The 14829-nt window shown below is 41.2% G+C and overlaps 1 protein-coding gene across 3 annotated transcripts in view; it reads right to left on the minus strand.

Annotated features, from left to right (window-relative positions):
• ZNF385D (zinc finger protein 385D) overlaps positions 1 to 10571 on the minus strand; it is a 437048-nt gene extending 426477 nt beyond the window's left edge. The window contains exons 1-2 of one of the 3 annotated variants that reach the window (XM_075083227.1): positions 10478 to 10571; positions 9296 to 9426 (exon numbers count right to left, since the gene is read on the minus strand). Coding sequence is in view for 2 of the 3 variants with exons in the window: in XM_075083229.1 (XP_074939330.1) it covers positions 8871 to 8973 (103 nt within the window). In the remaining variant the exon portion in view is untranslated. Of the gene's footprint in view, positions 1 to 8870; positions 9099 to 9295; positions 9427 to 9461; positions 9535 to 10477 lie in introns of those variants that run through there. The other 2 variants (XM_075083226.1, XM_075083229.1) reach the window with 2 other exon arrangements.
• Between the last annotated feature and the right edge of the window lie 4258 nt (positions 10572 to 14829).

Here is a 14829-nt window from a genome sequence, read left to right on the forward strand (position 1 = left end):
TGGTGGTCTTACCCTAGGTGAGAGTAAAAGGTAGAAATGCATATTGAGTCTGGGCCTCTAAGTCAAGTCCAATGTATATGGGATACAAGCTCAGCATACTTAAGGAAGAGACAAAGCAGAACAGATTGGTCTGAAGACTGAAGCCCTCAGTCCTGTTAAAAAAAAAACAACAAAACAACAGCAACAAAAACACACAAACAGCAAAGCATTATCTTTCAGACTTTTTTCCATAATGACCAGAGACCTCTGTTCTATAACTGCACTGGAACATTTCAATTACTGAACTTGCCCAGACCCTTCTTATCACAAAATCTTACCTGCACTTCTCATGTATGCAAGTTTGCGCTATGTTTTGCATGTGATACTTCAGATCAGCTGTAGAATCATTTTAGCACCACTTACTCTTGGCCTGACTTCTAGGAAGATGGGGCCATTATCTAGAACTCCTGCTCTTCCAAAGTTTTCAGGCTCAATTTTGAATTTCAACTTGTGAAAACCTAACCAGTTGCCAGATTTTGTGCACTCTTTTGCCCTGGATGCTTTCAGGATTGGACTGAAGAAAGCCGTGAGCAACCTGATCTGATCTCACAGCTGACACTGAGCAGGAGACTGGACTAGAGATCTTCCTTAGGACCCTGCCAACCTCAATTATCCTGCACATTCCTCAGGTTTCTACTAGATATGCTGTATATAATCAGAACTTGATGGATCTAAATATTTTAATGTGATTGAAAAAAAAAAAAGTCATATACCATAACAATAAAGCATTTTGCAACTTTCCTCTTTTTACACTGAGAAAGCCATAAAACAGAGTTTCAGTTTGCAGAATACAAAAACCATTGGCTAAAAATGTCCATCTACCATCAAACTGGCATCATGGTGCTACAAGAATAAGATAGGGAGAAAAAAGCTAGCTATGATCCAGGATGCATCTTCAGATTTACCCTTCCTGCAATGGAAATACCACTTAAAGCTTTTAAGAACTCTGAAAAAATCTCAGGTGTCACTTAATCATCACTTCTGTGAGATCATTTGTCTGCTTCAGTCCCTGGAACAAGTGGTAAAACAGAAGAATTCAAAGAGCCTGGAAAATAAGCTCACCAACTGATAATGGTACGTACAGAAAGAGGCTACATCCCACAAGATCAAGTCATTCCAAGGTCAGAATCTCACTCCAGCCATTACAGTTTCTGCAAGGTGATCCTTTCCCACCTTTACATTTGTAATATAGCACTCTCCCAAAAAGTAAAGTATTTGAGCTGGGACTAGCTTCTCAGCCTGGACATTAAGCAAACTAAGACTACACACGCAGAAAAAACCCAGAATATGCTCCTATTCTGATCGGACCATTACCACTCCTCAGCAAAATATAACAAGACATCTTCCTGTTGCACAATGAATAAAACCAGTGGTAAGTTCTTTTTTGCTTCGTTAGAATTTGCCTTGGTAGGCCAAAGGCTTGAAGCAATTTAGGCTGCCCCCAGCCGTACCATTAACACAAACAACTGATCATCCCTCAGGCTACTTCAGTGTTAACTGAAATCAATACCTGGACTGGGAGCAGCCTGCCACAGAGAATCTACAGAAGTCCAACGTCATCCAGAGTGGCAAGGACCATGCTTCCCTAAAGCATTTCTTGTATCCTGAAGACCACTTTCCTCCAGTTTTTAAATGGATTTGCAGATCTGAATATCTCTTGGAATTCCAAAGAGCTAGACAGCCAAAAATTCACACCTCTAGCTTAAATTAAAATTGAAGATTGCATTCCCATCCCCTTTAACTCAGGCTTAATATAAGCCATATATTAATGATGTTGAGACATCATTATCAGGATATCTTATATTTCAAAATTACGCAGAAGCCTGGAGGCATTCTGCCCAGCACAAAACACAGCAACTCATCCACTTTGTGATCCTGGCTGATGTGAATGCATTGCAAGGGTGTCTTGAACCTTCTGCATACAGTTGCTCATTACAGAACCTCCTCTCACTTACCTCCTAAAAAATATTACTCACGCCCACTTCTTGTCTAGCAGCAACCACAACCTCCCACATGAAACCACAGTGACTACCAGCCAAAAAGAAGAAACTGGTGAGGACACCTGATTATACTATGCAAATTTACTCAACCCAACTTCTGGAGAAGGAGTATCTCTTCTCAACATCCCATTCCTCCCACTCACTACAAATGCCAGCAGTTTAGACAGCTCCATAGTTTCAGAGCTTCAGAGTGAAAAGTATTGAACAAAATACTGGAGTGGTTTGTACAGCAAAGCTCAATGCAGTCATTGACAATAACAAGTCTTTTTTCTCACTTCTTTCCACAGGCTCTTAGGTTCGTTATCACAAACTACCAGTTCTACTTTAATCTGCCTTCAGGAGAAGGTTCTACCCAGTAATTCCTACTCCTCATTTCTGCTTGTCAATACTCTCTGCAGGAATGTGGCATCAACAACTCTTAAGGAAAACTGGTCACTGAGAGCACACAAAAATATTCTTAGACACTGCACAAGACAAGATCGCAAAGCCATCTTAAAAAGAACACATCATTTAGTTTTACACAACATGTAGTTTTATTTACTAAGCAGATCCTTCAGTATTTACTTTCTGAATGCAACAAAGTTGGTTTTTTTCACGGAAATATACACAATCATTTCCATGATACCACCGCAAAGTAAGTTAAGGCCACATGCTATTAATTGAGTCAAGGTACAGCCAGTGTAATACCTTTTTAACAAAAGGACAATTATTTGCAAAACACTCTGCTTAAATAGCAACTAGAGTGCTATCTGCAAGCCCACTCACAAGGCAAGAGGTGTGAATTTGCATTTGCTGGCACAGCTTCCCGGCCATGTAACCCCTTCATTTGCACTGTCACTTGTCTGCTCTATTAACATTATTACATTAACCAAAGAGTGCCACTGTAGTTCTGTTTCACTTTTTATTTAATGCTTCAATACTTTAATCAGTGCTAATTTAAAATGTATCAACAAAACAGAACGTATCAAAGTGAACCTACAATAACAACATTGCTGGTTTACTGTTATATATGTGTGTTGCAATTCTGCTATGATTTTCTATGACTGGAAATACTAGAGCCTCTACCCGATTTCATATACACAGAGACGCAATATGAAAATGCTACCCTACAGTTTCATGAGAAAGAAAGGTTGAATCCTAAGAGGATAAAGATATTCCAGGTTTTGTGATGGCTTATCCTTCTGCTGCTGAGAACAGCACTGCGTAAAGTCCAGCCCAAATACATATGGGAAAGCAGTCAGAGTTGCCACAGTTCCAATCAGTTATTATGGCGACATGATGAAATAAATTCAGTGCATAAACAGACATTCCAACTTTAGTTAATGGACAAGATGATTCATTGTTATAACATGGCAAGGCTAAATGGAAAGACAAAGACAGAGACGCTAAACTGAGTACTAAAACTGGAAACTTCCAGATGTGAGTATAAAATGCCCCTGAGCCAGGGTTACTCAAAATATAAAATACTTCAGAATGTACTAAAATGAGATAGTTTCTATAGTTCTGTCAGAGTAATCATTTCACCTAGCCTCACAATTTTAAAAACCAAGAGCCAAATGATCAGGAAAGTGGAAGGGTTTCCCCTTTTAAAGCACACCTTGCATTTCACAGCAAAATGATTTGTGACCTCTGTCTGATTAAAACACTCCAAATCTTCCTTGAAAAAAAGGTCAGAAAAATAAATCTGGTATGGAATGGAGGGGAAGTCTTTGGTTTTTTAACTACATTTCTGTACCAAAATTAGATTTAAATGAATATGATAAAACTCTGCTTCTAAGATCTAGATGGTGGGTTTGTCATTCTATTGTAAAGTCAAATTTAGAATAATCCATGGATTTGTAGCTCTGATTACTTACTTCTAATTGCACAAGTTGCAACGCTAGGTTTATCGGTATCATAAATAACCTCTTCTGTGAACTAGGGGAGAAAAGGCACATACAGCCATGCAACAGGTATCTACTGTTTTTATCATGCATCTTTCTGGCCATGAAGAGTATTACATTTTTTACAGTAACACCATTGTGAGCTAATTTGAAAAACAAAACAAAAAAAAACCAAACCAACAGAAAAAAAATAGTCCAAAACATACATGCAGTGGAACTTAACTCCTAAATCAGACAAGTTCTTTAAGTTGTACCTATTGTGTATATAGTCTGATTAAGATAAGTAAAGAGGTATCAGCTGACACTTAAATCAAGGAAAAGGATAAGCAAGTTAAAATATGTTTGGTAAACCAACCCTTCTTGCTGTCCAGGTCAAACCATTTACCCATCCATTTGTTTTGAAAGCCATGCCTTCACAGCAAGGTCTGCATTACAAATGACAAGCACACACACACTGACTAGTGAGACCCCAAAAGTGGCTGAGGCATAAAAGCGTTAGTGGATCTAAGTAGAAATAGTATCAATATTCACACTTTCTGGATGTATCAGCTAGAAAAATGTTTTAAGATTTGAAGTCTACCTGCAGATTATTCCAGCTGATCACAGAAAAGAAGTTTACTTGCTTCAGGAGAGGACTTCTATTATTTTATATTAAGCAGATTTATATATATATATATATATAGATATATATTAAAACGCCTACATGAATTCCAGACATTTGCTTTTACAAATACTACAATAAGCCACACATAAGAAGTGAAGCATAGAGAACTACGCCTCCAGCAAAACAGAAGATTTGGTTATGACTACCTCAATATGACCAAGAACATTATTTCCCAGGAGACAGAGAAGGAAAAAAGGAACAAGCCAACAGAAAATACTGAAACACTTTCTTGAATATTTCAAGAAGAAATGTGTGAAGATGAGAACATCTGACACTGAAAAGCTCAAGCACAACTTCATTTCCCTACTATCAACTGTAGAATTAGTCTAGTCCAGTCCAGCCCAGTAGCAACCAGAAGCCATTAGAATAAGCGCCTGCATCTAAGCCTATACAACAGTAAAGCAACAGAGAGGTTTGTAGGTACTTTTTATTCCCTTCCCATTCTTCCATCAGTTCAACACAGTTAGAAGAGTCCACCTCTCTAGAGTGATAATACGCTGACTTTTATCCCTACCACACTGCAGCCTTCCCATTACACTCAGATGGAATAAACACCAAACAGAAATGGAGAGGACAGTTTTTGTCTTGTTCTGTGACACCTCTAGGCAGGTGAGGACTAAAATTAGTCATCAGGTCCAGCTGAAGAAGAGGTTTGTGTTGCTACAGCTCATATTTATTTATCCAGCCTACCTGGGCATGATCCGACATATTGGCATGATACCAACTGATTTCATCGTGCTGGCTGAACCACAGAGAACTTCGACTCCCCAGCGTAAATATGGCATATTTTGTGAACAACAGTTAAAAAAAAAATTTTAAAAATTAAGAAGTAATAATTGTCTGCCTAAAATATCACCTATGTGTGCACAGACACTCCTACACATATATCCAGCACGGTTTACTTGTGCTATTCTCCCCTAGTAATTGTTTTAATAATAAGGATGCAGAACAACTTTTTCACTACAAAACATTCATGTAGCTTTAAAAAGGGATATAAAGTATTGTTTTCTCTCCAGAAGTTATTTTTGGTGGTGTCAAGTAACTTAAAACATCTTTGTTTCACAATCTCTAGTCACAAACTTGCTATATCTACTCCTCAAGGGAGGAAATTTTTTTCATGCAAGTATTTAAAAGTTTTCTTAAGCAGTACAGTAAAATACTACTTGATTTACACGCTGGTTTCCTTTATGCTACTCCTTAACATCTTCTGCTTAGACAGTATCTGTAATAGAATTCTGGCTGTAGCCATCCATCCATCTAGGTTTTCAAGCTCTTGGGAGATTTTACAGGTAAGGCGCCAATGCTAACCAAACATTAAATCATTTAAAAATAGGCTTTTTACGAGACCATTAATATTCATCATCTTAACAGGATCTTGAGCTTTTTGCTGGAGTCTTGACAAAGACTTCTTTTACTGTCTAGACCACAACGGGTGGAAATGCTTTACATTGCATGAAACTACAAAAAGTGTAAAACAAGAACTTCTGCACATGAGATCATAGGAAAAAATTCATAGTTGTGTTTTAAAATATTTGAAAAGTATAGAAAAGTCTCTACAATTATTTGTATTAAAGGTGAGAAGAATGTCAAAGCTGGCAAATACTTGCACCTTGACTCAGTTAAACTGCAGGTTTGCTCAGGTGTTCACAACTCAATATGCACCCTGCCAGTTTAGACCCTTAAGCGATGCCCAAACAAACATATCTTAATCCAAACATACACAGAAATATTGTGTTTGGTCGTCAGCTGGTGTCAGTCATAACAGTGCCATTGAGACCCATAGAGCTACGCCACTTTTTACTAACGCAGGCTTGTGGCCCATTGAAATGATTTGCAGCAAAAAAAGAGAACAGGAAAGAACACAACTCCCAAAACTGAAAGTATTTCGTACTTTTGATACCTGCTGGTTCTTTTGTGAATAGTTCTCCCTTCACCTTGATAATCACATGCATGCATGTATGAATGAGTCAAACATGTAAGTCTGCCAATTAAAAATTGCTGACAGCTCACATACAATTTTACTTCTAGGTGTATCTTACCTATAACCCCTCTAATGCTTTAGCCTGAACATTTGAAGTAAATTTTCCATTCCTGCATGAAGTGGTCAATATTGTCAACAAAAGCTGAAATTAAGAGTCCGGTCTTAGAAAACAGAGTGTTTCTATAACTTTGAAAATTTAAGAAGCATACTAAAGTAATAGTAATACTACACTTTTTTTCCTCCCCAAAAATCTCCCTGTGGTACACAATCAGTATTAAGGACGCACAAATCAGGTCTAATTTTGTTTTCACCTTACATTTGGAGCTGTTTACGGATAGTAAATGACCTGGAACGTAAGTCCAGTGCACCTTGCAAAAACAGTACAGCAGGAAGAGTGATTATCGTTAAAGTACAGTTGAAATTTAATTGGGATACTATATGTGCTGCCATGTAATTTAGTGTTCCATGTTGCTACAGTTCTTAAATGCAAATTGACACGATACTTTACTCAAACACCTATATACACTTACAAGAAGCAACTCTGACAGACTGAAGCACACCACACCTTTTTGTTAAGCTAAATTGGAACCAAGTTATAAAATATCTCCCTAAATTAACTAATTTATGGTAGAAGTACTTGGATAATATTTTAATCACGGCAACATACTGCAGTACTATAGCCTTCACCATAATTGCATAGTTGTATCGGTCAAAGGTTTCCAGTTTGGCCAAACACCTTACACCACACAATCTGTGGGTTCAATTCTGGCTCTTCTCAGGTCAGTGGCAAAATTCTCACTGACTTCACTGCATCCAGGATTTTGGTCTACGTGCCTAGCTACTGTATAACATCCATGAATAATAGGTATATAACATAAGAGGGAATCCCACCAATTCTCTTCTTCATGCGAGTTATTCCCCACTACCAGCACTATACTCAGAATTAATAGGATAAATATTTACAATTATTTTTAAACAAACGCTTTTATTCTCTAACTGAATAACACTTGCTTTCTTGCACAGTCATTTATTTTAGAGGTTTTTTGATACCCACTGACAAAACCTTCGCTCAGACTCTTTTAGTCTGTTTCCTCTGCCTTATGAAAGAGGCACAAACAAGCAAAAAAGAACAGAAGGTGCAGCTGCAACATTACTCTAGCTCAGAAATATCCAGGTAAGAGTCAGTGGGAGAAGCAACTTCTAGTTTTCTTTCATTTCAGACCTGCACTTGGGGTTATTATTTTCATGGCAAGTGCCTTCTTCAGAACACTGTCACCTAAGATTCCAGGCTCCCCGTCATCCCAACACCGTTGTCGTCAAGATTACTGCGTGTATTACAGTGCCCGATATACTCCTGAAGAGTACAAATTACTCCTTCGGCCAAATTATTTTCTCTGGAAAAGGCACAAAGTTACTTTGGGGACTGACATATCCAACAACAAACAAGCACAAATTGAAGCAGAACTCAAACACCACTTAAACCCTTAATCCTTAAGGGGTTAGGTCAGAGACTTCTGCAAACGCACCCAAATAGCGGCTTTAAAACCCAGGGGCAACACACAGCTAGAACAAATTCTAGGGAGATTTCCAGGCACTGTGACTGTACCTCCGCAAGCAGTTGGGTTTGTTCATCAAAGCAGACAACGGTGACAGCCAAGCGGTACAGTAAGGAAACGGTACGTGACAGATTTGGCTCTAAGTAACCACGTTCACCGTTCAGCACGCATCGGGTCACGAACCTGAACACTTGTTTTCAATAGTTTGTGCGACACCATTCCCTTCTATGTTTTCCAAGTCAGGATCTGGTTTTGGAAGACCTGTTTGCCTGCTGCTTAGCCTTGGAAGAGAGCATCTCTCTCCCCAAACAGTTAAGGAGGGGGAAAAGAGCAAAAGAGCACACGGCAAGTATTCGTGGCGGTGCTTCCCGAGCATTAGGACCAGCCAGATACAAGCCAAAAAAGATTTCGAGGACTCTCCCCAGATTCACTGGCGTTTGGCAGGCTGCAAATGCTTTCTGCAACAGTCCAAGAAGCCGCTATCAAAGCAAGATGCCAAAACGCACGCGAACGCTATTCGTCTCCCCTAACCTCGGTATGTGGTAAATAAAAGGCATGAGGCGCTGCTCCGCGGAGTCCGGGCGCAGGGAGCTCGCCCCGCTCCGCACCCGCTGAAGAGGAAAGGAAAAGGCGATCCCCCCCGCCCCAAAGGAGCCGCCAGCGGGTAAAACAAGTGACAGCCAAGTTGGCCTCGGGGGTGCCCCGCGCGGACCTCGGGGCTCCCCGTCCCACCGGCCGCCCCCTTACCGTGCCGCGGCTGGGGCTTGCCGCCCGGCAGCTTCTCCTTCCTGCCGCCCGCCGCGCCCCGCATCCGCCAGCTGGCCGCCCCCCTGCCCAGCGAGCCGGCCATGCCGCGGGCGGGGGCAGCCCCGCACCGCCCCGCGCCGAGCCTGGCCTGGCCTGGCGGGGAGAGCGCGGGGGCGGCGATGGAGCGCGGGACCCGCTGCCCGGCGGCGGCGGGCGGGAGCAGCGCGGTCCCGGCGGGCCCGCCTCCGCCCGGCCCGGTGTCAATCAGCGCCGAGCCCCGGGCAGCGCCGCCCCGCGCCCCCCGCCGCGCTCCGCCGGGGCGGCGGGCGGAGGGAGCCGCGGGGGACGGAGCTCGGACCCCCCCTCGGCCCGTCTGCCTGCCCCGGGGCGGGGGGCGCGGAGCGGCCGCAGCCCCCAGCGCGTACCGTGGGGAGGGAGAGCATCCGAGGAGGCGGTGGGGGGCTCCCGGGAGCAGCAGGCTTCCTCACTTGGGAAATGACAGTCCTCAGCATAAACCTCCTCCTGCCCGCCGGCAGGTCCTCCTACCGCAGCTTCGCTGAGAAAAAAAAAAACCCAACATGTGTACGTTACCTCCTGCCATCAAAATCATTGGTTCTGCACACTCCTGACTCCATAACGATGAGTAACTCAACCTGAGATTCCCACTTCCCACCAGCCCGTGTGTGGCGAGACACCAGCCTCCCTCCCTCACCTCCGCGGAGCCCCCTCTTCCTCGCTAGAGTCCGGGCGACTCGCCCCGCCACCGCCTCCCTCCCCGTGCGTTAGCACGGGGCCTCCAAAATTTCTGTCAAAGGATCATTGCACTGTAGGAACGTCATAGGCTCTGAAAATTGTCACCTTCTTAAAATCAGATTTAGCGATTAAAAAGTTACGGGCACAGAGAGGTGGAATACCAGCAATTTTCAGGCAAGAAAAAATAGTTTGAAATGCAGTTGTTGTCCCGAGGATTTGGCAGAGCAGTATGTTTCCTAAGTACAAATAATGCGCATAACTTTTATTTGTAATCTTGATAATAAATCCACCTGTATGTCAAACTACAGCAGTCACTGCAACAGCCCTGAAAAGGTATTCCACAGTTGATTTTTAATTTTTCATACAGATATATATTTCTGTGTCACCAGCATCTCCACCAGGCATATCCTTTCTACCTGGACACTTTGAAATATAGAGAAAATGTATGCAGTATTTGCACTGATCCTTCTTTGGGGGGTGGGGGTGGTGGGAGAATAAACCTCCTTCCTGTGCGGCTGCATTCCATCTCTGTTTTCTTGACTTCAGGAAACTTGTGGAGAAAGATAACTAGGATTTATTGTTATCATAACTTTAAAACTTATTCTTTGGAAAGTGATTCAGAATGAAGTTGACTTTTTTAAGGGTTTTTTTTGTTTGTTTGTTTTTGAAAGGCTCTCTTTGGCTTTGAAACTCAAACAGCCAAGGTGTAAAGGAGCCACAGCCTATGATGCAACAGCACTCTTTTGTCCTCCAGTTAAAAATTATTCACCCTTTTCCAATGCTGATCTCCAACAGCCCCTGCTAATCCATTATCCACCCTAAACCCTGAATTCCCCCCAGCCATTCTCCCTCACCTGTGAATTCTGGCTCGCAGAAGTGAGTCAGTCCGATGTTGTCGTCTGCTGAAGCCGCTGGTGTTCGAACATGCTGCATCAGGGGTGGTTTTCATTAGCACTGAAAATGATTCATGTGAACAAGGATCACTGACCTTGACCTGACACATACAGATACACCCCGTGGTGATGAATATAGTAGAACAAACAGATATGACTGCTTATTCCCTCTTGTAGAGTTGTTCTTGCCCAACTCTATCACACTATAATACAAATAATGACTCATTTGCTTTCCCTCATAATATCACATTTAGAAACCTGCTATTCATCTCCGCTTGAAGGATCTTGAATAAATACACTCCCAAAATGACTGATTTAAATCACATATATTTCTATCACTTGATCCTGTTTCTGTTGTTATTGATAAAGACTACACAAGTGGGTGTGTGGTGTATCATGTCACTGCTCTTGAGTTCTACTTGAGGATGTTTTTTACAGTGAATAGTCTTTTGTTAAACGTACTTTTATAATAGCATTTACACAGGGGAGCAGGCAGAAAGAAAAACAAAAGAAAATACATCTGGAGATATAGCTCCTTTTGCAAAGAATATGAAACTCCTACTGCAATTAGTTGGAATGCAAATTAAGAACAGGGTATAAAAAAGTTTTGTAGAGAGCAATATTTTTGAATTATATAAAAATATATAGCATATAGAACAAGGAATTAGAGAGAAGGAAATGTCTGCAGTATTTGTGTGTAGAATTGATATTCCAGAACAAGTTTAATAAGTAGGAAAAAAGCAAAGAAGTCATATACCCATCTTACATACTTAAATTTGTCTCTGTGCAAACAGGGAGTTTTGCAGAAAACGTGGAAGCACAGCTGAAAAAATAGATTTGCAACCCCTTCGTGAAAGATTTTTCCATGATCAACATTTAATAACTCCCCTTTCTCTTTTTTTTTTTAAAGGAGTGAAAGACACCAGAGTCGTCTTAGATATTATTGTACAGTGTAGTACCTGTGTTTTAAAGGACCATCACACTTATTCATCATATGCCAACAAAAGGTGTAATGGAGAATATGAGCAGCCTCCATTGAAAAGAAAAGGCACAGATATCACAAAATGATAATACTGAAATGTGATACGATACTCCTACGCGCCATACTGTTATTGCCTTCATGCAACATCATAAGTTGCAGGCTGATTTTTGTTTATTTTTCTTTATGTTTTCTGCTCATTTAACGTTGAAGAAGTACAGCTGTTTTCGTGTATTGACTTGAAGCTGTTTTTCTACATTTGGATGTAATATCCAAATATGTATTTGAATGTAATATCTCTCCTTTTAACGTGTTCTTTGCACAGATGCATTAAACAGACCGGTGATTTGAATATGTGTTCTAAATTTTGCTTATACTGAACTGGCTTATTCAGACCTTGACAAATAAGAGCATTGCCATACTTGCTTTTTTACTTAGGCATCTGTTGGTTTACCTAAGAATAACATGGAAGAATTTCCAATAGCACCATTTCTCAGCACTGAAATTATTATACTTGTTTCCTTTGGAAAGGGGAATACACGGTAACTTCTGAGGACATGACCTCAAATTTGTAAGGCTTCAGCTTAGTCCATGGTAGCAATCCAGCTCTAGTCTATAAGCCCAAAGGCAGTTCTGCCCCTTCTCACCTTCCAGTCCAAAACTTGCCGGCAATATATTTGTAATTTTCTATTGACAAGAATTTCCTCTTACTGTCTTTTGGTACAAAGATACCTTCCTTCTCCTGACCTGGCCAAGCAGAGGAAAGGCAGATGGGGTGGAAAAGAACTTCACAAAATGCCACTGACTCCTTGAATAGCACCACTTCACGTTCCACATGGAAACCTGTGCCCCTCCAGAAGATGCCTCCAGATTACAATGCATTATGTAAATATGCAAGTGATTTTGTACAAACCAGACAAAAGCAGAATAACCACAAGCATCTTTTTGCTGAGCTAACTTACCTGCCCACAGCTGACCTCGTCTGCCTTGTGCAGGTGAAAAGCTGTGATAAAGCAGCTAAACTGGCACCTGTACCCCAGCTTGCCTTTCACAGCAACCTCAGCTATATTCATGCATTGCTTTGAGTCGGCCTGTGTGCGCTCCTCTTACACTGCTAGAGGAATTGGAAAAGCAAGGGTGTGGCTTTGGTACCAGCCTCCAGGCAAGGCACGGTGCAGGAGTTAGGCTGTGGTGGCTCTTGCCTTGGCAACAGCAGAGTGCACCCTCACCACAACTTCATAATCCTCAGTATAATCTTTCTGAGTCTTCCTTCTTTCATGTGCTAGGAGCAGCTATGCACACACTGGCACCAGCCCACTGCACCTGCACGGTGGGCAGCAGGGATCCCCACCAGCCCAAAACCATGAGAGCACTGCTGGCCGAGGCTGTCTGAGGAAAACTTCAAAGCCAACCTTAAAAAAGTCATATTCTTTGCTTCCTGTACTCACAAACGTTTCATGGACCTGGGGGTAGGTTTAGAGGACTAGATATTCATCATGAAAGGGAATGTACAATGGAGTCAGATCTTAGTTCTGAAAGTCTGACTAAAAAGACAACTACTGTAATTTTATTTTGAATAAAGCAAAAGTAGTGACTTATCTTTGTATCCACAAAGTTTAATTTTCAGGTTACGTATTCCCAAAATTCAACATATTTGACTTCCCAAAATCTTTAAGTGTGATGCCATTTCTCCTACTCCAGGAAACTAGGGGAAAGAGACTGCAGCTTTGAAACAATGTCACGCTGGAAAGCGACATCTCTGTTCTCTATGCCCTTGCCTGTGTTTCTTTCAATGAACCTCTGTTGCTCCAGTTATTATGCCCAACAGCAGAAAACTTGTTCTCCAGCAAATGGAATTGAAGGGGTGCATTTCCAATGGGTAGGACAAAAGATACTGTTCATAAACTGCACCTACCCCTTTCATGCCACACAGAGTTTGACCCAGTGGGCTGTAAAAAGCAATTGAGGGTCTGCCCAAAGAGTCAGACGTGCTGCATGGATGCACCATTAGGCAGAATTCCCATTTCACGCAAAGTGGGCATAAATATGGAGATTCAGAAAACCCACAGGGTACAGCTTTGATCTCAGAGCCTTTCCATTGCCATTTTAGAAGCTTAAATTTGAAATGACCTTGTAACATGTTGAATATCCTGCCAAAAGTCCATTTTACTCAAACTATTTCTCAAATCTGATCGGAGGGGGCTCTTGAGTCACAATCCTCTCTCTGAGATATTGTTGTGGGACAGAGTTGTCTGCACATTTTGTCTTTTCATCCAATATACTGAACAACTACAAGATTAGTAATCTCAGGTTCATTTATTCTAGTACTGCTATTTCAATATTTCACTATGTAACTTAGAGCAGGCTGAGGAAGCTGCATGTACAAGCGCATCACCAACCCAGTGAACAAACATTTAGAGAGGTATAAGCATGTATTTCCAGGCAGCACCATTTAGTAGCTCACAAATAAACTGGGAGGCTTCTGAAAGAAATAATAGTTGTAAAAGCAAAAAAAGTTGTAAAAAGTATGAAGAAAACCTGAGTATTTACTGCTCTTTCAGGTCAATCAATTCTCGGTGAAAAACAAAACTAATGTAAAAGCAATTTCTGTTTTCAAAGCTATGGAGTTATTGCAGGGGTGCCTCTTGGTCCCTCATATTAGCTAATGAAATGGAAATGCTACTCGAGCTGGATCGCAAGGCAGCTAATCTTTAGGATGTGCAAGAGACAGGATCCCAAGAGGGCTCACTGCTCTCAGGTATTTACTAGCTCTTTTGCTCTGGAAAAAATCCCTGAGGAATGGCATTTTAGATAAATATAGAGCAAAAGTATGCCCGGGGATCTCTGAGAGAAGAATTAGGAGGTCAGTCATAAAAGGCTAAATTCAGCTTATAATTACCTCAGTCACGGAATTTAAGAAAGAAATAGTTATGGTAAGAAAGTTTAAAGAGAGCTTCCTTTTTACTTCTTTCCAAAACAAAATATATTTTCCCTGAATTTTCTGAACTCCTTAGCAAACAAATTTAGTAGCTTGACAGAAAACTTCCATTTCTTCCTTTTTGACACACCTTTTGTGTGACCTGCAACTCCTGCGTTATTTTCTATGTTGGTTATCAGACTTGGTGTTCAACTTGGTCCCTGTTACAAATATGTTTCCCTGTCACTATGTCAAAAAGATATTTGCTGGGCTTTATTTAAAAAAAAAAAGTTGTAAAAGTTGTAGTAATATATGTTTAAGTCAGTTTAACGTAATATAACCGTTGACAGAATCTGTACTAAGAATTTAGTCCTTATGAAAGTAATCAGAAATGTACATTTCATATCCTAACTAGGA

The sequence above is a fragment of the Phalacrocorax aristotelis genome, chromosome 2 (genome assembly GCF_949628215.1).
Source record: "Phalacrocorax aristotelis chromosome 2, bGulAri2.1, whole genome shotgun sequence".
Taxonomy (NCBI): domain Eukaryota; kingdom Metazoa; phylum Chordata; class Aves; order Suliformes; family Phalacrocoracidae; genus Phalacrocorax; species Phalacrocorax aristotelis.